Source organism: Denticeps clupeoides, chromosome 1 (genome assembly GCF_900700375.1).
Source record: "Denticeps clupeoides chromosome 1, fDenClu1.1, whole genome shotgun sequence".
NCBI lineage: Eukaryota > Metazoa > Chordata > Actinopteri > Clupeiformes > Denticipitidae > Denticeps > Denticeps clupeoides.
Window position 1 is genome coordinate 9980179 of NC_041707.1, and position 26277 is coordinate 10006455.

A 26277-nucleotide genomic window follows, 5' to 3' on the forward strand; every position below is an offset into this window, starting at 1 on the left:
ATAAACCTAACAAGGTAACATGGTGGGTGGAGCAGATTCATTCTCACATTTAGCAACACAGATTACCTTTATTATAAGTAACTCACAAGTGTTCCATTTCATTTGGTGAATGGAAAATAAATTGATATGTAGGCAAGACTGTCTGTGCATTTTGTGAGCAAAAACAGGAAAAAAGCAACGGCCTGTCATAATACTCCTATCAAAACAAATGTTCAACTCCAGCATAGAATGATAAGACCCAGAATGACGACACTTCATTGTAAGAAGATGGAGGGGGGAAAAGATTTAATAAACCATATCTAATGCATGCTTTCCAAGGGTTCCCTGTATCACACTGTCAAGTTGTCAGTCAGACGGAATGACTTTATGGTAATAATCTCTGTGTCGTCTCCAGCCTGCAGAGTGGTATTATGGATTTATTTATTTTTGGTGCATTTTTGGCTGAACTGGGTGTTAGGGCATGTAGTGTTGTGCACAGAACTTTCTACACCTGAAAAGGAGAATTTTACACTTTTGCATCGAATGTGCATTATTCATTACTATGGTGGAATAATGAAAGTTGCAAAGCAATATCAAAAGCAAAAAGCCTACTAAGCCATTCCAGTGTTCACGTCTGTAATGAGTGATGATAGGGATCTTAAATGGGTAATAAATGAATGGGCTTTATGTCTGAGTGATAGCGCTCTCATTTGATTGGTCTCCCACGAGGCCGAGGGCACTGGAGACCTCCCTGCCATCCCCTATACCCGGTTTAATTGGTCATTTGGCCTGAGTGACTCAACTCCACGTCCATGAACCGTCTGTGAGGGGGATACCTTTAACCCCAGCAATTACTGCGAGAGTCTCAGGAAATCACAGCAGTTAGGGAAGAAGAAAAAATAAAGCAAAAATTGAAAATAAAAGTACACAGTGTAAAAAAAAACTACTTCAAGAGTATTTTTCAAAAAAACCTAGATTTTTCTTTTATTCATAACTCCAAAATGTTGAAGAACTACTTGGAAATCATGTCTTTGTTTATAACAAACAAATCAGGAAATTGTGGGCGGGCGAGCAGTGGCCACGCCTCGTGTACATTTGCACTGGGCTTGTCCAAATAATTATACTTGCATTTTAGCTCAATTATCAGAACACCCTTTTCCTCGGGTCTGATAACATTCTCGGCACAGTTTCGGTGTGTCACTCCAGGGAAACAATGCCATATTGACACTGCTTACAGCCCCACAATGGCCACAAAGCATTCGGGTTCCTGTTTTTGTTGACTCTGCTTAAGCTCCCTATTGAATGGAAAGCCACTGTGGACACACAGATGCATAATTGGACCTTTAGAGCTCTCTGACATACAATACAACAAATATGTGCTTCAAATGTTTGACTATGATAACCAGAGGAGGGAAGCTGGTGTAAAAAAAAAAAAAAAAAAGGTCATTCGGCAGCAGAGAGGAGCTGAATCTCTGCAGACGGGGCAGGTGAGAAGTCAACAGCCACTAGGGGACACTAGTAAGTCATGAAAGGGAGATGCCTGCAAGAAAACTGAACAAAAGACTTTCTTTGTTGCACTCGCAGATAATGAAAGAATGCAGAAATAGCTACTTGACTGCTTTACAAAAGATCTTGACAATGCCTTGGCTCATAATGCACAGAAACAGCCCCGAATTTACATAATCACATGAAATGTAAACCACAGAGTAATATGGCCAACAAACAAACAGACAAGAGAGAGAGCAGAAGGAAATGTGTATTCTTCCCCAAGGAATTAATTTCTCTCTGCAAAATGTATATCTCGCATTATGTACCTGCTCATAACTTGGCATAAACAAGCATTTTCCAGTTCTTCCATTTTTCTTCCTACACTCTTCTCCTGAGGAAAGAAAAAAAAAAGACATTTCAGTCATTTCTGCATGAATCCACATGCGGCTGTGGAATCCTAAAAACCATTTTAATTGAGCAAAATTAAATAGGAAAAGGTTTGACTTCATTCTGTGTGTTAAGCATCATGTTACGTATGCTAATAGAACAGTTTTATTGAAACAAAGTTGATACTGCTGAACATGATGTATTTTGCATTTTTATATATTAAAACAAATGGACTGAAATGCCTATTCTGGGTGTGCAGATGTGTGTCCGGAAAAGGAAAGTTCTCTAGTATCTGGGTTAAGAGTGAGCTAACACCTCCGTTTACCTCAAACACCAGATAAAACTGTCAAGAAAGGTCCAGTGTTTCTCTGTCACTATAGCAACTAAGCTCATACACTGAGCATGCCTCCCTCACCAACAAATAAACGTTTGAGACAGTCGTGTTCATCTTATTGCATTCTCCCACGCCATTCCGTGAAAAGTAAAACAATTAGACATTTTTGCAGTTATTCAATGACAACCTTTAAAAAATAAACTGTATTTTTTGGGCTGAGATTTCATAATTTGGCAAAAAATATATAATGTTCAACAGGGCCACATCAGCCTCTGACAACACGGCATCTCTATTTTTACATTTTACCTGGAAACCATCACAGCCTGTTTCCATCTGCAGCGCAATCTGTTGAAATAACACATTCGTCCGATATTTATTCAGACACGGGGAAAATAACATAGCAACCGTACATGCATAAAAATCATCTGGCAGCATAATCTTTTGCTGTTTGCACTTTGTCGTCACCTTGGCAAATATCCGTTGTGTTTCATTCTCGGGTGATATACTTGAGTGACATTTGGCTTGTCGTCTGCAGTCGTGTCTACAGGTCTCTCCCCCGGCTCCCCGTTTAAATAATTACTATTCTATTATTAGCACAAGTATTTGTGTTATTGTTGTGGAGTGTCGAGCGCAGCCCCTAACGTCAGGCCGCTATCAGCCGCGCCGTACAAATACAAACACATTTGTCAGAGTTATTGACCTTTATCTCTCCACTTTCCTGACAGCCTTCTCCAGTTATTGACAATACAAACACACAGGGCAAAGCGTAACCTTTCATTTACGGAGCCGTCTCCCTTCTCTTCCTCCCGCTGCCTTCTCTCCCTCTCCCGGCCCTCGCAATTTGTTTAAATAAGACGGCAGACAATGGTGCTGTTCATTTCTGCCATTTCTCTTTCTTTCCAAATTTCACAAGATAATGTCATTACGCGGATACAATGGGGGCCGTTCAAGCCCGGATTCGCAGATATTTCAAGTGTTCAATATGGTTTTGACATGGTGACACTGTGGCAGAGTGTTGATTGCCTATTTGTTTGCTTACAGTGTCAAGAATATCATGAATCTTGTATTCCATAAGCAAGAAATGCGTCCCGCCATGAAGCTTTTCTGTCTGAGGTTTATATGGAGCTGGAAAGCCGTAAACAACATACAATTTTAGCGACTATAAAAGATTTGCATCATAAAATATTACACTTGGATGTACCTACCCAGTGTAATAAATATGAACTAAATCAGTCAGGCTTGCGGGCAATTTTAAAAAGAATATTAAAAATATTTTTATACAGTATTTATGTTTTATTCATATCTGTCGCAAACAGCATTGTGCATTAATTGACTTTATTTGAAAAGCAATGCACAGTAATGATAAATAAAATTAAAAATCTTCTAACGATGCTCTTCGGAAAATTGTCAGGTTTTTTCCCCCCTTCCTTTCCCCGTTCCTTCTACTTAGATTTTTAACATGAAAAATAGCATACATAAAATATGTGCACCGGTCGGACGCTCTCTGGGCACTTCACAGATGAAAATTAAATTTTAAACAATCCAGACCAGTGTTTGGTGACCACGGTTAATCATCAAGAAACAAAGACATCAAACAATATTTGATAATGAGAAAAATGCCTCCAGGATATTAGGAATGGGGAGGGAGAGCACGCCCAGCGTGAGGCTCTGCAGCAGAGCACCGGGGCTCGCTAACACGTCCTGGAATAGTCCCTCCTGCTTTCATAACAGCATGGCCATTTTGAGGGATTTCGAAAACTCAGTGTGCGTGCTGCACTCTTTTTAAAGACAGCAAAGAGATAAATAAGATGCAATATAAGGAGGCAGAAGGAAGGACTGCGGCTTTGAGAAATCTGCCACGTGCCGATCTGTGCTGCTCCAATAACTGAACCCAATTACTGGTTGAAACTGGGGGTTTTAGAAGACCCAAAATGCACTGGTGAGATAAAAGTTGTGCATCCTCACACCCGTAAGACACAACGGGGAGTGATGTGTCTTCTGTACACAGGCCTGAGGCGCCAACTACCAAACACACTCTGCCTCATTCGCACAAAGAATAGCCAAAAAAGTGTGTACGTGCGTAATTTTGAACTGACTTCAAACAAAATTCAAAATAGCAATAATCAGCCTCCCTGTCCCGAGATGCTCTGTACACTTCCCCATGCCAGAGTAATTAGTGTTTAGCTGAAATCAGTGGTCCGGGGGACGAGAAGGAGGGCATCCTTTTCCCCCCTTGTCAGACAGGGTATTACTGGGTTGTCCCAGATTGACGTGACGTTAACGGTTTAGGGAAATTGGAGAGATCCCGCAACCTGGACCTAACTGCAGCATGTGCTGCCACCTCAGTCATGCAAATTGCAGCCGAGCCTCCCTCTGACAGAGATTAATGAGCTCGTGCTGCAGCCTTTGTTCCAGCGCGGGGCTGTTTAGTGTGAAATACTATCCAAAAATATTATCTATCCCCGATTAATCCAGTAAATTTGTTCACACCACACATGTTGTTTGGAGTAATTTACAACAAGGGGGGAGGACGCAGCGAGCACAATTACATTTAATTACTTGCCCTCTAATTACATTCATTAAAGGCTAATAAAATAATGAAAGAAGCGGCTTTAAAGGCTTGGGAGAAGCACATGTGTCTTCTCTTCCGTGATATAAAATATGGATGTAACAAACTTAAGAAATAGCCATGTTGATACTCTGTAATGTTTCAAAAGGAGCAATTCAGTAGCTCTGGCTTCTTGTTTTGGAAAATTTGGGTATTATAGTCATTTATGATTAATTATTTTCTATTATTAACTGTTATCATCTATTTTTTTTATATCGTGGTTAATTATTCTACACATGCAAATTGTTGAATATGTAATACTACAAATTCAGGGGTGGTGAAGTATACGAACAAGTGCAGTTGTTTACAGCCAACAACATACATGCTGAAGCCCAAAGTAAATGTTCCACGGGCATTAAGGCATCCACCTTCCATTAGCGCCGCAGTGCTTAGCACTACAATAGTGTGCCGAGAGCACTGGAGCAGAGATCACTGTAGCATCTCTGGGATATCAGAGGGAAACATCCTTTGCAAATTCATCTCCCACTGAGAGCAGGCTTCACAGCTGGTTTACGGCACCGCATGTACTGCTGCCCTGTTTACATGCTGCATCAAAAAAAGAGCCCTCCTCTCCAGCCCTGGGTCTCCACCAGCACTGAAGCTTCAACAGCCATTACGCAGCTGGCTCCACAACCTCTGATCCCAGCTCTTTTAAGGCCATTACAGTGCACCGCTTCCCCCGACCCCTGATTTTATCTTTTTATACCCGGCACAGTACACTGATCCTTTTATACCTATAACAAACACTGTTCCCCGAACCTGGATCCTTTGATACCTACAAGGGTAAATGGCTCCATCCCAGATGACCTCAGTCTTTTATACCAATCAGATCACACTGCCTCAAGACACCTGATTTTTATCTGTCTCTCAGCAATACCAATACACTGTTCTTTATACTCACTGATCCCCTTAAGATTCAATAACTGCATGCACACACACACACACACACATACACACAATTCTCCCAATCTCAGCCTCCCACATTTCATCTCCTGCATCAATGCAGCATACATAATGCTGAATACTGTCTTTCAATTCTGACCCTTATATTATAAAAATTGACAAAAATCATAAAACATTCATCAGTGCATTCATAACCAAAATGCAATTAATACACAATTCCCCTCCCTGCAAAACACTATGTACAGCATATATTATTTATTTGTAACTGCATGCAAATGCAATGCATGGATTTTAAATGTATATTATACATTAAGTATTTAAGAAATTTTATAAATGAACCTATAGATAAAATAATCATAACAATGACTGAAAATTTGTTCATTTATAGTGTTTGAAAGGTTAAACATAAGGTTACAAATAAGAAAGGGGTAACATTAAAATGTGTGTTTGAGCTTGAAAAAACATGGCTGTTTAAAGTATTAAAGGGAAAAAAAATGCATAAACTATACAAGAGCTATCAAAGAATAAGACACATAAAAATAACATTATTTCTTTATTGAAAATATTAAAGCAAACATTAGATGTATATATAATGTAGTAATAAAAACATTACTTAAAAAACATTATTTAACATATAGTTTAGAGGCATTTAAGGTGTTTCACAAGTTTAGAAAAATGATGGAAAATGCATGGGAAATTTGCTTGATAATTAATATTTGACACACAGCCATTTCTATGAAATGGGCGCTGCTCGCACACTCATGCGCATTGACGCTCACACGCATTGACAAAGAGAGAGAAGAGGAGAGAAAAGTCTCTCACATATGCATCTCCGATAGCCTGCATGTTCATCACAGCGATTAAAAAATAACTCCTGTTCTATTTACACGCAGCAAGAATCGATTCCTTTTTTTCTTGTTTACGCGCTGTCATTTGTTTCTGACCAATCGGACGCTGTTATACTAAAGCTTGAAATTTACAGCCAATCAGGACGCCGCTCTTGGCTATGACGGCGATTCAACTTGTTCGCGGGAAGGTTTCAGGAAGTTGTTTCGCCAGCGGTGCCTTGGTCCTGCTCACAACACAAATATTCGCTTGGCTTCGTTTCTCCAGCAGTGACAAGTACATATCCGGTCAGTCAATTTGGGTTTCAGCATCTTTATCGCAGTGCATTCTTTTTCGCGTTTAACTGCGGCACATCGGCGAGCTAGCAGCCTCTGTAAGTGCCTGAGCAATCTGTGGCTAAGCTAACGGCTATAGCGTTTTGACAGCTGGGATTTAAAGCGGCGTAACGGTAGCCGTACATTATTTTAGAGAGCATGACGCAGCTGTCTGGCTAATATACTACGTTTTTTAAAATAACTAAACATGCCTAATATACAAACGAAATGTACACCGAGGTCATACTCGCAATGCCTACGTCTTAAATCTGGGTAAGGGAGGTGTGATCTGTAAGGTGACGTTTCATGCTACCCCCTCTTAGGTTCCGTAGATTAACCTACACGGGAAAATGAAGCTCTGTCGGGCCGAGTACAAGACCATCGCCAAATTCACTGACCAACTGAAACCGACTCGGCAGAGTTTGAAGCTGCTCAAGGAACGTTTTCCACAGTAAGTTGTAACACTGGATGTGGCACAAGCGCACGCACACTGCTCATCTGTGACGTCACGCACCGCGACCCAGCAGCAGTTCAGCATCATGTTGCTGTGCGTGACGTCACGCACCGCGACCCAGCAGAAGTTCAGCATCATGTTGCTGTGCATGGTGCCCCTTCCCCAATCAGGGTCTATTATGGACACTTGCAACACCATACAGGTGCTGCTCATATAATTTATTTTATTTCACTAATTCCATTCAAGAAGTGAAACTTGTATAATGCCTACATTCATTCCACACAGACTGACATATTTCAAATGTGTGTTTTTTTTCATTTTGATTATTATAACTGACAACTAATGAAATTAGAATATTACTTAAGACCAATACAAAGAAAGGATTTGTATTGGCCAAGTCTTGGCCAACTGAAAAGTATGAACATGAAAAGTATGAGCATGTACAGCACTCAGTACTTAGTCTTTGGCCTGAATTGCTGCCTGAATCTAACTATATGACCAGCACCTGCATATTGGCAAATATCTCAGAATCAAGTCCAGATTAATGTACAATCTCGAGCTCAAAAAATTATATTGTGAAAAAGTTGTTATAAAAACCACACCTGTTTTTTAAAATACCGTTTTCTGACCTAAACTGCTGTTTCATTTCTTTGAGTTCATACAAGACCATATAGCTGGATGCATGCCATTGCATCATTAAGCATAAAGCTAAGTAAATGTTTTCCCTGTTTCTGTCTGGCTGAGCTGTTTAGTGCCAGACTGCGTTGCTTGCTACTGCTACCTGAACATTCTTCCAGATGTCTTGTTCATAGCAATGTATCAGCATCATACATAGAGTCTCTACTATAATACCATTATGCTAAAGTCAGTGAACTTTGGTGATCATGATAACACAAAATTTGACAGTACTCATCATACGATCATGCTGTCATTCTCTTTCACCAGGGTATATTGTGTGTGAATGTATTTTTAGATTTGACCATCTTAGTCAACAGTGATATAATTCTTAAACTACTCTGCCATGGTGCACCGTAATTTAAAAATAATTTAGTAATTTTATATGGTTCAATAATAGAATTTAATTAATATAATATACAAGAATGTGTATGTAGGGCCTGAATGATGGCGTGAATGAGATACTGCCTTTTATTGAATGCAACACGTGTAATCCCCTCAAGGCCATTAGGACAGCCCAGATCTTTTAGAGGTCACTTAAGAAATGCCATGAATTTGGAGCGTCTCAGTTTCATTGTGCTGTAATCACAGCCTAGCGTACAGGCCTGGGTTCCCAGGGGGTCTGTAGTCTACCTTTGAGCATAGCTTTGTTATTGCCATCAGCATTTCACCTTTTGCATAATATCCTGTGTCCTGTGCGGACCAACTGGTACGTTATGTATATCGCTCTTTCTGTAATGCTTAGATATTTAATTAAATGGGCAAAACATGTCATTAGTTTTGATGCACATCGCCTAAATATGCTCTGATTGTAACATAATACAGTTGAAAGACTGACATACTTACATTAATGATGCCAGGAGGGAATTGTTTAAGTAGAGTAGCAGAGGAAAACTGTCTAGGCACAGACTCAGCAGTGTGAAAACAGGCACCATGTGCAAACAGGCGTCCATGACGTGCGACACTTAACATTTCTCATTCTGCTATATAGGTAGGGATGTGATGGGCTTTATTTTGCCTTTAGGCCTGAATCATTGTTCATACTCCGCAGTGTAAGAGAATTTGTGAGGCCCCTGATCTTTAAAAACCTGAATGTCATCAGAGAGCCTGACGGACAGGCATTGCAGCCGTGTTTTCACAGCCTGCAAAATTATTCTGCTTGTCCAATCAGCTGAGCCGGACTCTGGAGCTTTAGTGATTGGACTGGCAGGAAATCAGGCTCTTAAGACATAACATATCGACTAGGCCATCCATCATCTTTTAGCTTGCGCTGAGGCACGACAGTCGGCTACACTGCCACACACCCCTCCCTGCAGCAGCACCCTCCTCGCTGCGTTGGAGCCAAGCGGCTTGATAAACAGTGGAGGGAGGGAGGGTGGAAGAGCTGGAGCACGAGCACCAGGGCTCAGATAGCTCTGTCCTTCACCAGTGTCTAGGCATGGAAGTACCAAGTGCAAGGATCAGTCATCGTAATTCTCTCTCCATTAAATTAAGAAGTTTTTGTATGTTGCATACATGAACAGTAATCTTTTTTTTTTTTTTTTTTTATATAATTTTTTAATGGACTTACCTAAAACTTCATATGCACATGTTTGGGTACCCTTTAATGCTTTTTCCCCAGTTTTTAACCCCCCAGTTGTTGTAATTGTTAGACATATCATAGGAACACACTGTACTTCAGAAAGCATTTCAGAGGCCTGCATGAACCAGTCATATTATCAGGATTAAGCATTCAACATAGAATAGTTATTATAATAATGTTCCTGAAGTCAATAAGTCATTTCGATTTCAGCAGCAGCAGCAGAAAATAATTTCCTTTTTCCTGAAAAGCAAATGGCGTTCTTTGTGAATAATTAAAATATGGAGCAAATAGCGGGTTACAATCTGGTGTGACTTTTTGAATATTTATATATTAGTAGTGTTAGTGCACAGACCTCATTCAGAATCAGAAATAACGTACCGTTTCCAAATGATAATGTTATTGGCTATTTAAAGCTAATTTACACGGGCTGGGTGGGTGGGTGGGGGTTGTCTGTGGTCCATCAGCTCGTCTGTGTGCCGGCTGGGGAGGGGAATTCAGAGTTCCTCATCTGTATCGCTCACGTAACACAGATGTTGGGAGTCATCTGTCAGCCTGGCCCTTCCTGCCGAGTCTCTGCTGTTCTGAGGGGAAAAGAATTGGACACGGTGCTGTCACTGCCCCCTCACAATGGAGAAACATGCAAATCTAGTGCACCTCCTGCCTGGCCAGGCGGTCCTGCCTAGTGTCTGCGCTCCCGCCACAATGAGAGAAGAGCAGGGGGCGTGATAGGCCAGTGGTGGGATGTGACATCGGTCCCATGGCTTCTTTTTTTTTTTTTTTTTCCTCCTCCCTCTCTCTCTATTAGAATTGGAAATTATAGTCTCCTCTCGCCTAGCGCCGGCCTCGCTGGGGAAGTCTGTCTGCTCCCTCTGCTCCTGCTCCCAGGAGAGAAAGCCTCCTCTGGCCCTCACACAGCCCCTATGAATGAATTTGGGATGTAATGATTACTCCCTCTTTAAAATGCCATTCAGCCCATTTTGCATATGTCTGCCGAGCCAGGAGAGGGGAGTCTCAGGGCCAGGGCAGATGCTTCTGTTTTTTTGGACTGGTTTAAAAGGGGGTCCCCCTCCCACTCGGCCGTCACCACGCTACGCACACAGATCCCTGGCGCAGAGTCCCCCAACGTTTTCTGAAACGGGCCCTAATGTGCCGTTTTCATCAGCACGGAGGCAGGCTGCAATATGGTGCCGGTGGCTCGCTTGGGGAATATGAATGTTGATTAAGCATGCGTTCAGCCTTTTGAAATTCTGAAGAAGTGTCAGAATAATGGATGTTGAGCAAATGTCAAGCATTTGTTAATTTCTCTGTTATTTGGGGTTTATCTAGCGTGATCTGTGGAGTAAACCCGGGGCCGCTGTTGTTGTGGCATGTGCCATTGATATGCTGATTTTCTTGGCTGCAGCTACTTTGTTTTTGATGGTAATGTTCAAGCTGGGCTAGGAACAGAGGGGCTTTCTCATCGATTATTTATCGCAGTTATGCTGTTTATCTCTCTATTACATGCCGCTTTATCCAAAGAGCCTGAATGAAGTGTTAACTAATCTTCATTTTCTCGCCCTGAGTAAAAACTTTTTTTATTTTCCTTCCCATATTGAGGCCATGCAAGGCTACAGACTCTTTTAATGTTGTTTATACATTTCCATTTTGAATTTCTGTATTTTTGAAGGCTCACGTAGACATCTAAGTATATAAATGCAAAAAGTTCAGTAGAATTCCAGTGTAGTTTTTAAAAGCTTGAAACGTTTCTGCAAAGCATTGATGTGAGCTGCTCTCTCTTTAGCCTTCATTTAATTAGAGAAGAAGCCCAGCTTCTCTAGACCTCAGATAGCATGCATGCAGTTTGTTCTTCTTCCTTTTTGCTCGTGCAAGTGCCACCATTTGAATTTTCAGCTTTGTGAGAAGCAGTGGCCTTTGCCTGCCAAATGGTCTGGCTTTTCCAGCAGCTGCCGCGGTCATGCGTTGCCTCAGCATCTCCCCTCTCCTCGAGACCACACCTCACTGGCTCAAGGCTGGAGCAGAAAGCGAAGCTGGCAGGTCAGGCGTGTGGGTGTGTTGTAGCCGGCGGAGGACCATGCTCTGGGAGGGCGGGTGGACTAATCACACAAGCGAGGCTGTTTGTGCGGTCAGGGCCTTAGCCGTGTAAGGAGAGGGCTGACCGCCGAGTCTGGCAGAGGATGCCGGGAAGACCTTGCACCGGGGTTCCATGTGAATGCAGACTTGTGCATACTTCATCTGGCAGCGCAACATTTCCTCCTACTACAGTAACCTACTATTTTAACCCAGACCCGGACTCTAGAGCCTCCGCTCAAATCCATTCCTGTGGCTTTTTAAACCAGCCATTTGTGCTGAAGATGTCAACAGGCATTTAGCTTTCTCTTTCAAAGCCCAGCGAAAACTGCACAACTACAAGCAATTCTGCTGTAACATTCAACCCCTAACCAATAAATAAATATATCATAGGGGCAAAACATCTGCATTTATTTCACTGCATAAATAAAATGCGCTGTAGCGATAGTCAACTTTAAAGTATAATGTAATGCATACAGAACATTTAAAGGGCGAGGAAAGAGAGGGGTGAAACATGCTCTGCTGGGTACTGTATAGCTGGACAGCTACGTGGGAGACTCTTGCCCCAGGAACTCTGGGATACATTTTCACAAAGAAGAATGGGATAAATCCACTTGCTGGTGAAGCGCTTCAGGGAAGTAGGAGATGGTCAGTAAAATATAATTTTTTTTCTTCTTTACCCCCGCCAGAACACGTGATGATATGCAAAGCCGCATGCTACGTTGGCCCAGAGAATTTTGCGAATGCAAGAATTGCATTAATTACGCATCAGCCACAGTTTAATAAGTGTAACATGTTTTGTCACAAATACTGTAGGGCTAAATAGGCCCACCTTTCACTGCAGATCACAATTAAATCCTGGATTGTGTTTATGAGCGTCACTGTTGTGGCTTGAAGCCTTAATAGCGAAGATGCCTTTAAGGTGCTGATTTAACAGATTAGCAATGATCATTGCAATATCCTCTCTCTACAGTGCTGGAGCAGTGGCACATAGCAAACAAACGGGGTGAGTCCATGTAATTCCAAGAAGAAAAGCTTTGTTTTAAATGTAATATATATGTCTAATTGTATAAATATAGATATTTACAAAAACTAAATTGCTAGCTAACATGTTCACATCATCAAGACAAAAAGATTTGTATGTGTGTATTTTCCCACTGCACTTTTTGCCGCATTCACTCACAACATGCTACAGTCTCCACTTAGGATATGTCTGATGACAGAAATTCATTTCCACTCTCCAAACCAGCTGCTTGATGAATTTGATTTGATTTCACACTTTATTTTTATTTGATTCGCAGCTGTTGAACAACCAGGGCCGTGTTTGTGCAGTTGTGGGTTGTCAGATTGATCGCAGCTCTGCATTTTCCTTTATGGGGATGGAGGAAGAAAAAAAATTCCGGCGAAACAGATGTTGAGCTGCTCTTATCAGCATGCATAATTAGCGCAATTTACATACGTGCAGTATTTAACTGAGGCACAACCAGCAAAGAATTTAGTTTTACCCCCCTCCATTGCAAAATATTGATTTAAGAACACAAACTCCTACTTTCAAATAAGTGTTCTAACTGCAGGCTTGCACTGAATATAACCTTAATAAAACCATTAAGTTAGTCTTGTGCTTTCAACTTTGCAGGCAGATATGTTTTAATGCTGATGCAGAAGCGTATTTCCCCTTGAAAAGCATCCGCAGTCCCTCTCAAAGTCATTAGTGAAAAATTAGACATGCCTCAGTTAGGCTTCTGCCCCGAAGAGCTCAGATACGCACCATTCTACATATAGATCGGCCAAATGCTAAGTACTGTCGCAACATATGATTTGCATGTCATTAGCCAGGTGGCTTTCATTAGGTAAATTGCTGTCATTTATTATTATTAATTATTTGTAAATAGGGAGAATTTTGCGAATAATGGAGAACTAGAAGGATATGCCCTTAATTAATTAAAGAGGCAATCTACTGTAATCTTTTTTTTTTTTTTCTCCTCCCACTGCTGCTGTAACCATTTTATTTTTCAAGGTGTAGTTTGTGTAGTTTTCCTTAGGGCCTACTTAAAACCTTTGCACCACATTATTCCGTGTCTCCAGGATGGGTGAGACCTCTCAACCCCATCCAGTAGGACACAAGTTGAGATAATATAACCTATAATTTCAGCCAATTCTGTTCCAGAGAACAAAGAGCTTGCACAGGCAGACATATTGCTGTGTGAAAGTGGAGATTATTTTAATCAAATTTTCCTCCCCACAATCATCTCAGTCCATGCATATTAATTGAATGTGGTAGGTGTGGGTTTCTGGGCTTGCTTCCGAAGAGAGAAAAAAGTTTTCTGTGTTACAAATTACAGGCTGGAGGATGTCAATACTCAGAATTACGAACCATGAGAAACGTGTTGCATGATCTTATTTATCTTAAATTTCTGTTGTGATTTTGAGCATGGCCTCCTGTTTAATCGATGAAAAGCGCGGCAATTACATATTTTTGTCTGCTTGGGCCACCTTTTATTTTCAGACGTCACCTGAGAGCCGTGACATTATGAGCTCTGTGTCAACTCTACTCCCACAGAGTTTTGAAGAGCACATGATTATTAGGTTGCAATTTAATGGGCTGTAGGCTAAATATAGTGCAGCAGTAGTACCGAATTATTATTTTAAGTTCACGTGGGTTGTTTTGGCTTATTTGAGGTGTGTAGTATGTGTTGAGGGTCACGGGGTCGAGAGCCGTCTGTTTACTTCGCTGTGTCATTGTGCCATGATAAAGGCAGGACGGTTTGGCGGGGAGCGAGGGTGTGAAGATTAGTTAACCCCCGCCTGCTCAGGAAGGTGTGAAATGACCGGCCGCTATCAGCCTGAGTATTTGCAGATGGAATCAGGGGTCTGGTCAGTTTAGGCACTGCTCATCGTTATTGGATGGGTTCTTGACATGAGAAGCAGCAACACTGGTTGATAAAGGAACCTGTGGTGTAAAGTAGCACTTTCTCTTTTTATTTTTATTTTTTTTTCCTTCTCTCATTTTATTTACCCTGCAGAAAATGTAGATTGCAATTCATGGCCACTGCTCTCATCTCATCAGAGCAACAAAAGGTCACCAAATACGACTGGCATTAAGCCAGATTTGGAGTTTTTCTCTTGTTTTAAACTTTTATAATTTATATACGCGTGGTTGCTTACACAGACGACTTGATGTCTGTGGCGTTGGTTTTAGTCGACAGTTCAGTTATTGATTGAAGGTATGGGCAAAATTGTTTGATAAACTATTAATTCAACTGTTTACATAATGCCATTGAACGCCATTGAATGGCATTGATTTGTGATGCCCGTTGAGATTTCAATTCTGCTGAATTGTTCCTGTCAAAGACATGCGCTCTGAGAGTGTTGCCTGTAATCACAGACAGCAAACAAAAGTCCCGCTATTATGAAGCATTACTGAGAGTGAAGGCGAGGGCTGTGTTTAATGCTACCGTATGAAATGTTCAGAGAATCAGGATCCAGTTATTCTTGCCTTCCTACATATTTTGTTATTTGAATTTGGAGAGCACAGGCTGAATATACATTAGGCTACAATCTCTAATGCCACTGTTCATGTGCATTCAACGGCGGAGAGAGGGCATCAAGCAAGGTTTCTTAAACAATGGCAGACTTTGAAACTGGGGCACCGCGTTTTCATGGGATCTATTTTTCACAAATTTCTCATATGGCTCCCTTTCATGTTTTTTTTTTTTTTCTATTTCTGTTCCTTTCTGTATATTTGGGAAATTTTTGAGAATGTGGACAGAAGCCGTCCCCTGCAGTTTGAAACAGATATGTTTTTACAGATATTAAGGGCAGTTTATGTCCCTTTAAACTTAACAGGGTAAAAATTTTGCAATTAGACAGCAATCATGATGATTATGCAGGGTAATCCATTTAAAACCTAACAGATGTTTGATTCAGAGGAGCGGCAAGGCTGGGTCTAAGAATAGTGCGGTAATGTTGTTGAAATGGTCAGGTGCAAGGTTGGAGAGCAGAAGATTTTTTTTTTTTTTTTGGAGGGGGGGCAGGGGAGGGTCTCTTAAGTGTTCACATGTTGACAGTTGACTGTTTAATGGTCCACTTAATTGCAGTGACCCTGTGGCCTGTTCATATCACAGTAAATTAAAGCCATGGCAGCCATGTTTTCTTGGGTCTGTTTTCAGACCCGCCTCCCCACCGGTGGATCAAGTATTCATGAGATGTTGTTCTTTACAGCAATGTTTGCTCATATGTTTATCTACCCATAGATCAGTGTATTTTAAACTTTGAGCGTGATTGGGTTGGGGAAAACTTTTTTTTGTTAAACTGTTGGTTGATGCGATGTTGCATGCACTGATTGATGGGCTAGGCCTATATGGACTCAATATTTCAGTGGGGACAGGGAACCCGGGACTCAGTCAGTGTTTACATACTGTCCTCATGTGAGCTGTAAAGAAAAGTCCATTAAATTTAACAATCACATGTACTGAAAGAACTTCAGGGAAGCGGAAAAACACTGGAAATGGTCGCCACGCCTCTACGCATGTTCGTTTCAAGCAATTAGGAGAGGAAAAATATTTCAATATTTTTGATTCAGAAGGGCGGTTTGGGAGGCGGTGTCGGGACTGAGAATTCCCATCCGAGCAGCCGGTTTTCTAGGTTTCCCCCTCTGCCAGGTGTTTGACATTGAGTGGAGCTGGAGATGAATGTAGCTTATGGCAAGCCATGGAATTGACCGACTCCTGGGAGTCCCAGCTTCCTGCCGAGAAAGTTTCCATTTTCAAAAGCCCCATCGGTTGCAGTGGGAATGTTCCAGAATGTCCCATATGCCAGTGCTGACAGTGAGGCAAACTTTCTCCCACCCTCAACACCCTCCCTCCACCCACTCAGGAATGAGACGTCCCCGAACGGAGGCAAAATGCATTTCAATATGCTTGCCAATGAGTGGCAAATTCCCAACTCCCGGGATGTGAACTACATTAATTATTAACTCCGGCTTTCTTTGTTTTTCCCAACAAAGGTTTTTGTTCCGTGGTTACAGGGCAACACTGTTGTGGATTTAATACCCAGCAAGCTACAAGATGTACCCCAAAACTGCTTACAACAGACAGCTCGCCAATTCCTCACCCACATAGAGGGAGTAATATAGTATTTTCTCCCTCGTCTCGCATCACACCCCCCCCACCTCAGCACACACCCATCTCTGCCGAAGCGCTGCTGCAGGATTCCTTTGTCTGAGGTGTTCATCTGGAACAACTTTGCCACACTTGTTTTCATGTTCTTTTAGATTACAGGGCAAGCCAGCCTCGGCTTTGAAGCTCCTCTCTGCCTTTGTCTCTGCGCAGTGCACTCTGGTAATTAACTTTGTCCTTCTTTTATTTGTTCCAGTCACTCGCAGTCCACTCTTCTGAGCATCTTCTCCCTGGAGTACCAGGTTAGAAGTTTTCTTCCTTTGTGAGGCCTGACAGGTGCCTAATTGAATGATGAATGTCCCTTTATTTCTTTGTAATTGAACTGCCAGCTCTCTGATTGGTTTGGAGGATGCCCCCCCCCCCCCCCCCCCCCCCCCCCCCCCCCCCCCCCCTCCACCTAGCACCCTCCCCACCCATCCTCAATTCTGTTTCCCCCTCCACATTGCAGCCCTGCCTGGGTCTCGGTGGATTCCTGCCAAACCTTCCTATCCATCTGTCTAATAACATCTAGCCCCTGCTTATTTGGTGGACCTGTAATAAATTATGCTAAACCATTATTATTCTGACAATAATAATTTCCCGGCGTAGTGCAGCTCGGTGTGCTAAATGTTTGCTGACTCGCACTGTCACTGCTGCTTTCCCCGGCTGACAGCAGATGATGATAAATGAGCACTGCCGCTGGTGGCAGAAGGCAGGAGAGGCAGAAAATGGAGTCATTTATCATCCCCGTGACAGATGTCAGTCACGACGCATGTCTTGGTGGAATTACCTTTTTGTAGTTTTTAAATAAGTTGTTTTTTAAGCAATACACCCCCCACACACCAGCACCCCCGGTTAAGATGGCAATTCAATTGCATTAAAAAAAATACAAAAGGCATAGACAGACCATGTTCTGAGCGGGAAAATTACTACATGGTCTGTGTGTGTGTGTGAAGGGGGGTGAGGTTGCCTTGAGTGGGTGTGACCCTCTGCACAACTTATTGAAATTCAATTACTATGACCTCCCTTGCACACTTGTTCATATACAACAGTTCACCCAAGGCTAAGCAATTCAGCGCAGTGCCTTTTTCCCCTTTTGTCGACCGTATATGAGAATATGTAATATGTATGTCGCTTATGATAAGCTGGCTCCTGCCCCGTGTTGCCATCACTGGGCTTGAGTAAGAAAAGCTGTGTTATTAAATGTGGGACTGCCACCAACACTTGTGTTCGCCATTCCAGAAACGAACCAAAAGAAGCATTTCAAAGCACCACGACCCAGATGTCATCGAAAGCTATTACCAAAGGTAGGCCACTTCCCGTCTCCCTGGTGGAAGGGAGTCAGTCCCCTCACCTGATAATGACTGGATTGAAGTGAGAGTGGGTGGTCCTCACTGACAGATAATCTCCTTCAAACAAATCACCCCTCATTCCTCTGCTCCACTCGCACCTGCTAAACCCTCCCCAGCACGCAGATTGTCTGTAGGGAAACCGAAACATCATAAAAGTTGCTCCTGGACTTTTGCCCTGTGTAGTCATATAGAAACCTATTATCAGTCAATTATTTCAGAAGTCATTTTGAGTTATTTATTGTACTCAGAACATAATTGTTGGTAAACGCAGGTTCTCACCGTTTACTAGATTAATAATGATTAAACATTATTTGTTTTGCACCGTGTATTTAGTGCAAATAAGGAATATTTTAGTTTTTTTCTGTGGATCCATGCAAATCAGGGGACAAGTGCTGTTTATTCTCAGACATATGGTGACGTTTTGTCAGTGTATTTTAAAAAATATAAAATTATTTTTTTATTAATACGAAATTATTAAAATATGAAATGATTGGACAGAGTTGTTGCAGTTATTTCACACAAATTAGCTAATAGCTTCAGTTGTTTGTTTCATTCACCTGCATGTTGTTTTGAGTAGTTATTTTGTTATTTTCACCTCTGCCAATAATTGTATTTAATATAATATTGATAGAGGTGAAATTTTAAAATAAATGTTACCATGAAAGCTAGTCGTGCATAAGGGTCCTAAGGAATAGAATAAATAAAAATCTAGTTTGCGCTGAGGTTTGTGAATTTATCCACCCTGGTGTAGGCTGCAAAAAACACATTATGCCAGAAGCATAATACACTGGTAATTCAGGTACTTAACAACCAAACCACAAAGATGATCTCCTCAAAATCTCACAGCACTTTTGTGGTTTCAGGCAACGCTGAGGAGAAAAGATTTTTTGGGTTAACGAATGTGTTTACTTAATTCCAAAGAAATACAAAGCTTCTGCGTGCTGCCATATGCCATGGAGGGCAAAGCCAACAGGGACATTAACATGTCTTGGCTGGCCTGCTCTTGCACTCTCTTGTTGCCTTTTCTTATTCCTGTTGTTCTCTGTTATAATGAAGGTACCTGAACGAAGCCAAGACACGTCCCTCTTCCCCCATCCTGCTGGAGATGGCCAATGAGGTAATGCTTGAAGCCTTCCTTGATTTCTTACCCACCCCCCTACTGTACTCTATGTTCTTTTCTTTCCTTTTGAAGTGCTCAAAAAAGTCTGCCGCACATTTTGAAACAAACATAATTATGGTCAAACCCCCGCTCAACTCAAAGATTTTACCGTGTCTGTTAATACTTATGAAAATTGTTCAAATGGTTCCTTCCATTAACCAATTATTTACTATAATTAGTCTTTGGCTTCTTTTACACAGATGTAAAAATACTTTCTGAGTCATTATTGTAACTGAAGTAGAGAAATGTTTGTGTGTGACTTGATACTTTAATTTTGTTTACGGTGATGAGGATCAGTAAGCCTGATGGGTACCTGTCATTGTCAAGACAGAAGCATTTAATAAATAAATAAAACATAAAATTATCCTCACATTAGTCAGAAGTCACACAGTGCTCAGCTGGTGAGCAAGACAAAGAGAAACACAGTGTGACGTGGACGGGGAGGGGGACGGGGACGAGTGATCTTTTTTTAAAATGAGCTTGATGCTGTGGCCATTAAAGTGTTACACCCGGGCAAGTTCCTACATATCGCATGAATAAGAAGATGCCCTCTCCCCTCTGCTAACTGGTGTCTCCCGTGGATCGCACCCAGTCAGCAAATGAACAATTAACAGTGGGTTACTATCGAGCTTTAATGGGTAGTGAAAGGGGTCTTCTGGGCCTGTGCATTAAAGGAGGCTCCCATTTCCCTGGACATCATGCCTTTTTTTTTTTTTTTTTTTTAAATGACTCTCATAAACCCGTGGATCTGATGTTTACCTACATAATAATCAAGATAAACTGGGTTAATCACCACCGCCTATAATTAGCTCACCTCTTCTCATGGGGCTTGTTTATCTAGAAAAGGCGTTTGCCACGATTGCCTGTGTGCTAGTAAACTATATTGGAGTCACATTTTATTCAGGTAGGTCTAAGATTTACAAATGAAATGAAATGATGTACAATAAATGTAATTTATAGACATTTCTGGGGTTTTATTTCCATAAGGGATTATATGGCTATATCTCGAAAGGAACACTTTGCAAACAGGGTAGCAGGTGCCCTTCAAAATGTTGCATATGAAACATTAAAGCTCTAACCAGGCATTTATAATCTGTTTCTTTTTAGCGATCCCTACGCCGGAGCAGCTCTCTCATGCATCAGTGACACCTTAAGGCCAACTGTCATTACTCATTCGCCGTTTAATTGACACGTGATTTTTCTTCAAAGGATTAGGATCAGCTCGGAGATAACTGTCTATGAACCATTTAACTGTGATTTTAATACGCTACTTAACATTTAAACAAAGCACTCATGCACCCTCAGACAGCTAATTGATGTAGTCTCAGTCTTTTTTCTTTTTTTTTACGAGACCGTATATCTCCAGCAAGGTCTGAAATATTAAAATTGATGAGAGTTTGAACAATTTCTCCTAGTCGTTTACTGCACATGCCCTAATTTTATTCTTTATTTTTTAACCTTTCTTCTGGCTTTGCAGTCTCAGGGGTAACCATTTGGATACTTATCGGCTTCAGGCAAGTGGATACGATACCTAATAAATCTGCATGCAGCAGTTTCTGGCTGCTGTCGTGTTCAGGAGCAGCTCGGGCGCTCGTACGTGTTACTTACTGCTCATGCGCGGGCTCAAGCACAGGCAAACGGCCTCGTGATTAATATGAAAATTAGCTAGGCGCAAGTACCTGAACTAATCAGGTGGCACACATTCAGAGTGGCCCACCTCGGCTAATGCCACCATTTTTCATGTCAGCCATGATGGTGCTGGTTGCTTGCACTGGTGTGTGCCGCCTTATCCGGAGAGGTTGAAATGCTGTGCAGTGTTTGTGTGACTGTTACAGAGGGGGGGGTGGGGGATGGGGGGGTGCATGGTGCAGTTAAATGAGAGACCTGCAGGCTAAAGGAGATGAGAATGCTCTCGCTGAAAGCCCTGGATCTCTAATGAAGACGAATGCTGTCTTGCTACTCCTGTAATAATTATAGACATGTTTGGTCTTTGGTGCTCTATGCAGAATTATGGAGATGTTAACAAATAACACCGCCACTAAATCTCTTTGTGTTGAGCACAAGAGCGCTTCCAGCAGCTGCAGGAAGGATCACAGAATAGATAAAACGCTACAGTTGGGCTATAAGCCGAGCCAGAATACTCTTTTAGGCCCCAATTATGCTAACAAGGGGAAAAAAAATGTTTTCCGGCTATAATAATAACCTTTTCAACAACAGCGCCAAACAGGGTTGAACATGGAAACCATCTTGGTGTACTAAACGGGAAGGAGGAATAATTCCAAATGTCCCCTTTCTCCGCTTCATTTTAGCCCCAATTGATTGCTTTCATTGTTTTTAAAAAATGTATTTTAATTTCATCCACATGTATATTAGTTCCCTGGTTTTTGTCTTCAGGGGTAAAAAAAAAAAAAAAAAGCTAGGACAGACGCTGCTGCCCAGTTCAGCTCCAGTTCAGGATTATTGTCAGCGCATGGGATGTGTGTCAGACTCAGCCTTGATCTCACGCTCAGCCCTCACGCTTTCTGAAGGGGTTTCAGCTTCAAAGACCTGCTACCTACAGATCCTATTCTGTACTTTTGGTGGGGGAACCTTGCCGAGCATGGCTGTCTCTGCGCTTTCCGGTTCTGTTTGGACCACCACTAAATGATTCTCTGTTGACACACCAAGTGTGTCCAAGTGCGTGATTTTTTTTTTTTTTTTTTTTTTTGGCAGTGTCTGTTTACACATGGGTACCAAAGAATTGCATTTATGTTGAGACCAGGATTTTAACAATATAGCATGCATTGCTTTTTACACTAGGCTGTAACTAGTGTGCAATGCTACTTACACATGCGTGTAGATGTAAAGACATTTTATTTAGTTATTTAAAGAAGTGGGAATTAACTTGCAGTTTTTATAAGTGCACTGGAAACTGTCAATAATGAGCATAAATGGGAAATTATAATTATGTATCTAATTATGTATATATTTAATTCCTTTCTAGTGAATTTTAAGCAGGAAGGAAGTGGCAAAGGAGACAAAGCTTCACCTACTCTCAATTAAAGCAGGCCATGTTGAGAGTAAGAGCCATGTCTTAAAATGCGGAATATCATTTGGCTCCATTGAAAGTGTCGCTCCTTAGAAACGGAAACGGGATTACAGGAAATGGCTATGGTGTTCACGGTGTAAAACCACTTCCACATAATACTTTAAAACGCCTGTGTGGGCGCGACTTAAAGTGATAATTCTCCCCTTCTCCTACACGGAAATGGAGGATTTCAAATCCCCTTTGCAGTGCCCTGCAGATGTGAATGATCCCATCACTAATTGGAGCAGAAGTCTTATGGCTGCTGGCTTTGTGTGTGTGTGTGTGTGTGTGTGTTTCTCAGGTGGACCTGTCGCCTTCTCTCCTGGCTCGTGTCGTGGTGGAGCGCTTCCTACAGGATCAGGAGGATGGCGTGTGTGAGTAGAGGCGCTTTATTTCCTTCACTCTTCATTCCCTGCTGCCTTTAAGCCCACACAGCTTTAATGAGAGACAGGCTCCTGCCAGTAGTACCTGGGGCAGATGACTGGAGATTAAGCATTTGCTAGACCACCCACCACTTAACTGCTGTTTAGATCAATGCTAGTTCAGTTCATCAGCGTTATTTATACCACTCCATTTTTTTTCCTCATTGGCTCTCTTTCACGCACTTTCTGTTTCTTGTTTCCTTTCAGTCAGTTGTCAAATGTGCATGCAAATAGTGTTTTCTTGGATGTTGGGTGGATTCTAGGAGGCTGATGGGCAAATGAAAAATTAAATAAAACAGTTTTTATATATTTGCTGTCCATATAAATATTTAAAAATTGTAAAAAAAAAAAAAAAACTATGAATAAATTAGGGTGATTATTCGAATAACTTGAATGATTCGATTACAAAAAATGTTTGAGGAAAATTCTTTGCCTCGAGGCTTCGTTTAATTCGTCACAAAGTCCATATATCGCTCCCGCGGAGCTACGCAATCATTGTTCTACACGGACTGTTTTAACTGAAGCGCATTTTAAAGGAATCACAAGAATTAAGGAGGCGCGATTTATTTTGAGCTCTATGGCAATGGCGGAAAATGAAGATACTGATGTACGTAAAAGGCACAAAATGTCTAAAGTGAGGGACCATTTTACGTAGTGCAGTGTATACACTGTAAAATGGACCTGGCTTACCATAAAAGTACTTTGTCAATACCACAGCACCTTAACCGAACAAGTCCACATTTAAGCGGCCTCGGAGCTTGTACAAGGTATCGTATTTTTATGATTGCTAACTAACATTAGCGCTTATTAGAATGTACATGATTTGTAATTGTTTGTGTTATGAGTCGATAGTGACGAGGCAAGATAAGTAGCAAGAGAGCACAGGCACACACACACACACTGATAGGTTACATCTCAAAACATGCCTTCCCCATACATAAGGTAGTAATAATAAATGCAACAGATGGACAACTCTACATTCATTAGCATATAGATTTACTTTTGGACGAGTTTATAGTATTTGTTGCACATCAATGTTTTTTCTTCCCCACAGTACATCACAGCAGTGCAGGCTTGCACATGCATTGCACATACATGTACTAAGTCAAATTCTCTCTCTCTATTTTGCATATAACATTTTTTTTTTTTTTTCGTTATTCTCAGATGGGTACACCCCTTTTTCCTTTTTTATTAAAATAAAACTAAGGACAAATAGGCTAACCTATTTTTTCATGTACATCATGAATGTTTCATAGAAAGATTGATTAAATGGGCTTAGTTCTGGAGCCAGTAACCCAAAGGTTTTAAGCTTTGATCTAATAAAAGTGTTCAGTTTGAATAAAAACTTTTTTTTTTTGAGTAATAACAGCCAATTTTAAGAGGATTTTCATGTTGCATAACACACTATTGATAGAGTTGTTTAAAAATGCAAAGGTATGATTTGCCCAATTAATCGATGAAAAAATGGACAGAATATTCGATAGTTGCAGCCCTAGAATAAATAGAAAAACACATTTTATTAAAATAGTTCTTTTTTTTTTTCTTTTTTTTTTTGGTGAGTGAGTGTGATCAGTATGTGACAGTAGTGCATTACCACAACTCCATTAACTGTATAGTAGTAATCCCGCAGCCGAGAATAACGAGCTCATTTAACACAGAAAGGTAAAAGAAACATTTGGTTATTTTCTGAGTGTCGGCTGTGTGATTAAAGCGCTTGTTAAGTGAGCTCTCGGGACGCACTGGTAAAAGATTTATGAGTTATACTCAGTGCGATATTCAACGTGGGCAAGAAATAGCGCGCTAATTGCTCGCAGTCCAGCACTGTTCTTGCAAGCAGAGCTCATAGGCTTGCATGTTCTTAAATTTACCCTTTTCTCTCATTCTTTTGTTCAGCACATCTTTTTATTGCACAAATCCCCTCAGTACAGTGAAAGCAAAGGAGCATTCTGTAATATTGTTTCTCTCAAGGGCAAAAATATGAATGAATTAAGTCTTTTTCTTTCTTCCCAGCACTCTTTATCTGGTCTCCAGTCTTACTCTACCTCTCTCACTCACACATCAGCAGAAAGATTCAATATCATTTCAATGGTCACATCCTTGCAAGGAATGGCAGTAGGTACTTTATGAGTGAATCACACGATGTCAAAACTGTACGCCTTCGATTTAATCAAGAAAGAGATTAAAGTGGATGTGTGTTATTTTCAACTTCGCCACAGCACAGCCATTTGTCAAAGTCAAGCCTGTGATTGCCTTGGAACCACCGTTATCCAGCGCTTGTCAAAATAGTAGTCCAAGCAGCATGTTGTACAAGGGCTGTGTTCCAGAGACAGAATTGTCTCCAGAAGTCATAGGACATTCCTCTGAGACAATGCAGTGACTTGAATGGCTAGCCTGCTATTTATTTATTTATTTTTGTTTGTCGACCAGATATTAGAGGTTAATGTGCCGGTTTGATGATGATTTTTTTTTTTACTTATAATTTCACACTGAACCAAGGATTCAAATAATATAGAAGACTCAATATTAATCTTTTTTTTTTTTTTTTTAATCAGTTTTAAATATATAATTTCATTACAACTTCTGATTGCAATTGCTGATTTAAATGCATAATTTACATATGGCATTCTCTGGTGAAAGCTATAAATGAAGCTACAAATCCAGCAAGGGTGACTTCTATTTTGACACGGCCTTTCCATTCCCATCTCAGCAGTGACCTCCCCGGCCTTTGGCAATGAAATTCGGTGCACACAGGCTCCACGGTCAAATCGTTGAATCTCCCTGTGTGTATATTAGACTTTTGTAATGTGTTCCCATTATGAAACAATGCAAGGATAATTGTCTTTGGGGGCAATTAGCTAACAGGTTTGTTCAGTGCTATTGGCAGATGCATCCATCATTCCCCACCCCCTTTTGCCTGGACCGCTGTGTTGTGTGCCTGTGTGTGACTGCGTCGATCAATAGACTTCTGTATAAGGGATATTGCTCCCACCTTACCTTTACCACACACCTTTTCTTATTCCCTTTTTTCTTCTTTGCATTTAAGAATTGACCCTTTGGGACTGTAGAATCTATATACAATCACAGGGTCTGCACAGCCCAAAGTTATAAATTGTTTTTCCAGACTGTTCCTGGTTTTGTAGGTATTGCTCAAATCTTCTCCCATGTGAACATCCCACACCGCAGGGAGGAGAATGTATACAAGTCAATATAATCAAAGCACTTTCATCACGTGTATCATCAAGATCCATAGCAAATACAAGATGCTTTATGCTTGGTCTTGCATTGTTTGTTGAATATGTCACTTATCTACAACACATATAGTTCTTTCTCCAAGGACCTTTACCACAGTTTTCAATTGTCCAATTAACATAGCAGCAATGTACTTATGGTGTGTCCGTGATGCAAATGCATCTGGACACAACTTTTTTCCAGGAGCACAGAAATTGGAAATAAATCATGACCAGATGAAAATTATTAAAAGCAT

The 26277-nt window shown here is 41.1% G+C and overlaps 1 protein-coding gene across 4 annotated transcripts in view; it reads left to right on the forward strand.

Annotated features, from left to right (window-relative positions):
- The first annotated feature begins 6728 nt into the window (after positions 1-6728).
- cdin1 (CDAN1 interacting nuclease 1) overlaps positions 6729-26277 on the forward strand; it is a 58984-nt gene continuing 39435 nt past the window's right edge. For all 4 annotated transcript variants that reach the window (XM_028983741.1, XM_028983733.1, XM_028983750.1 and 1 more), the window contains exons 1-6: positions 6729-6832; positions 7183-7310; positions 17011-17056; positions 18036-18100; positions 19202-19262; positions 22673-22745. In XM_028983741.1, coding sequence (XP_028839574.1) covers positions 7210-7310; positions 17011-17056; positions 18036-18100; positions 19202-19262; positions 22673-22745 — 346 coding nt within the window. In that variant the 5' untranslated portion in view covers positions 6729-6832; positions 7183-7209. The remainder of the gene's footprint in view (positions 6833-7182; positions 7311-17010; positions 17057-18035; positions 18101-19201; positions 19263-22672; positions 22746-26277) is intronic.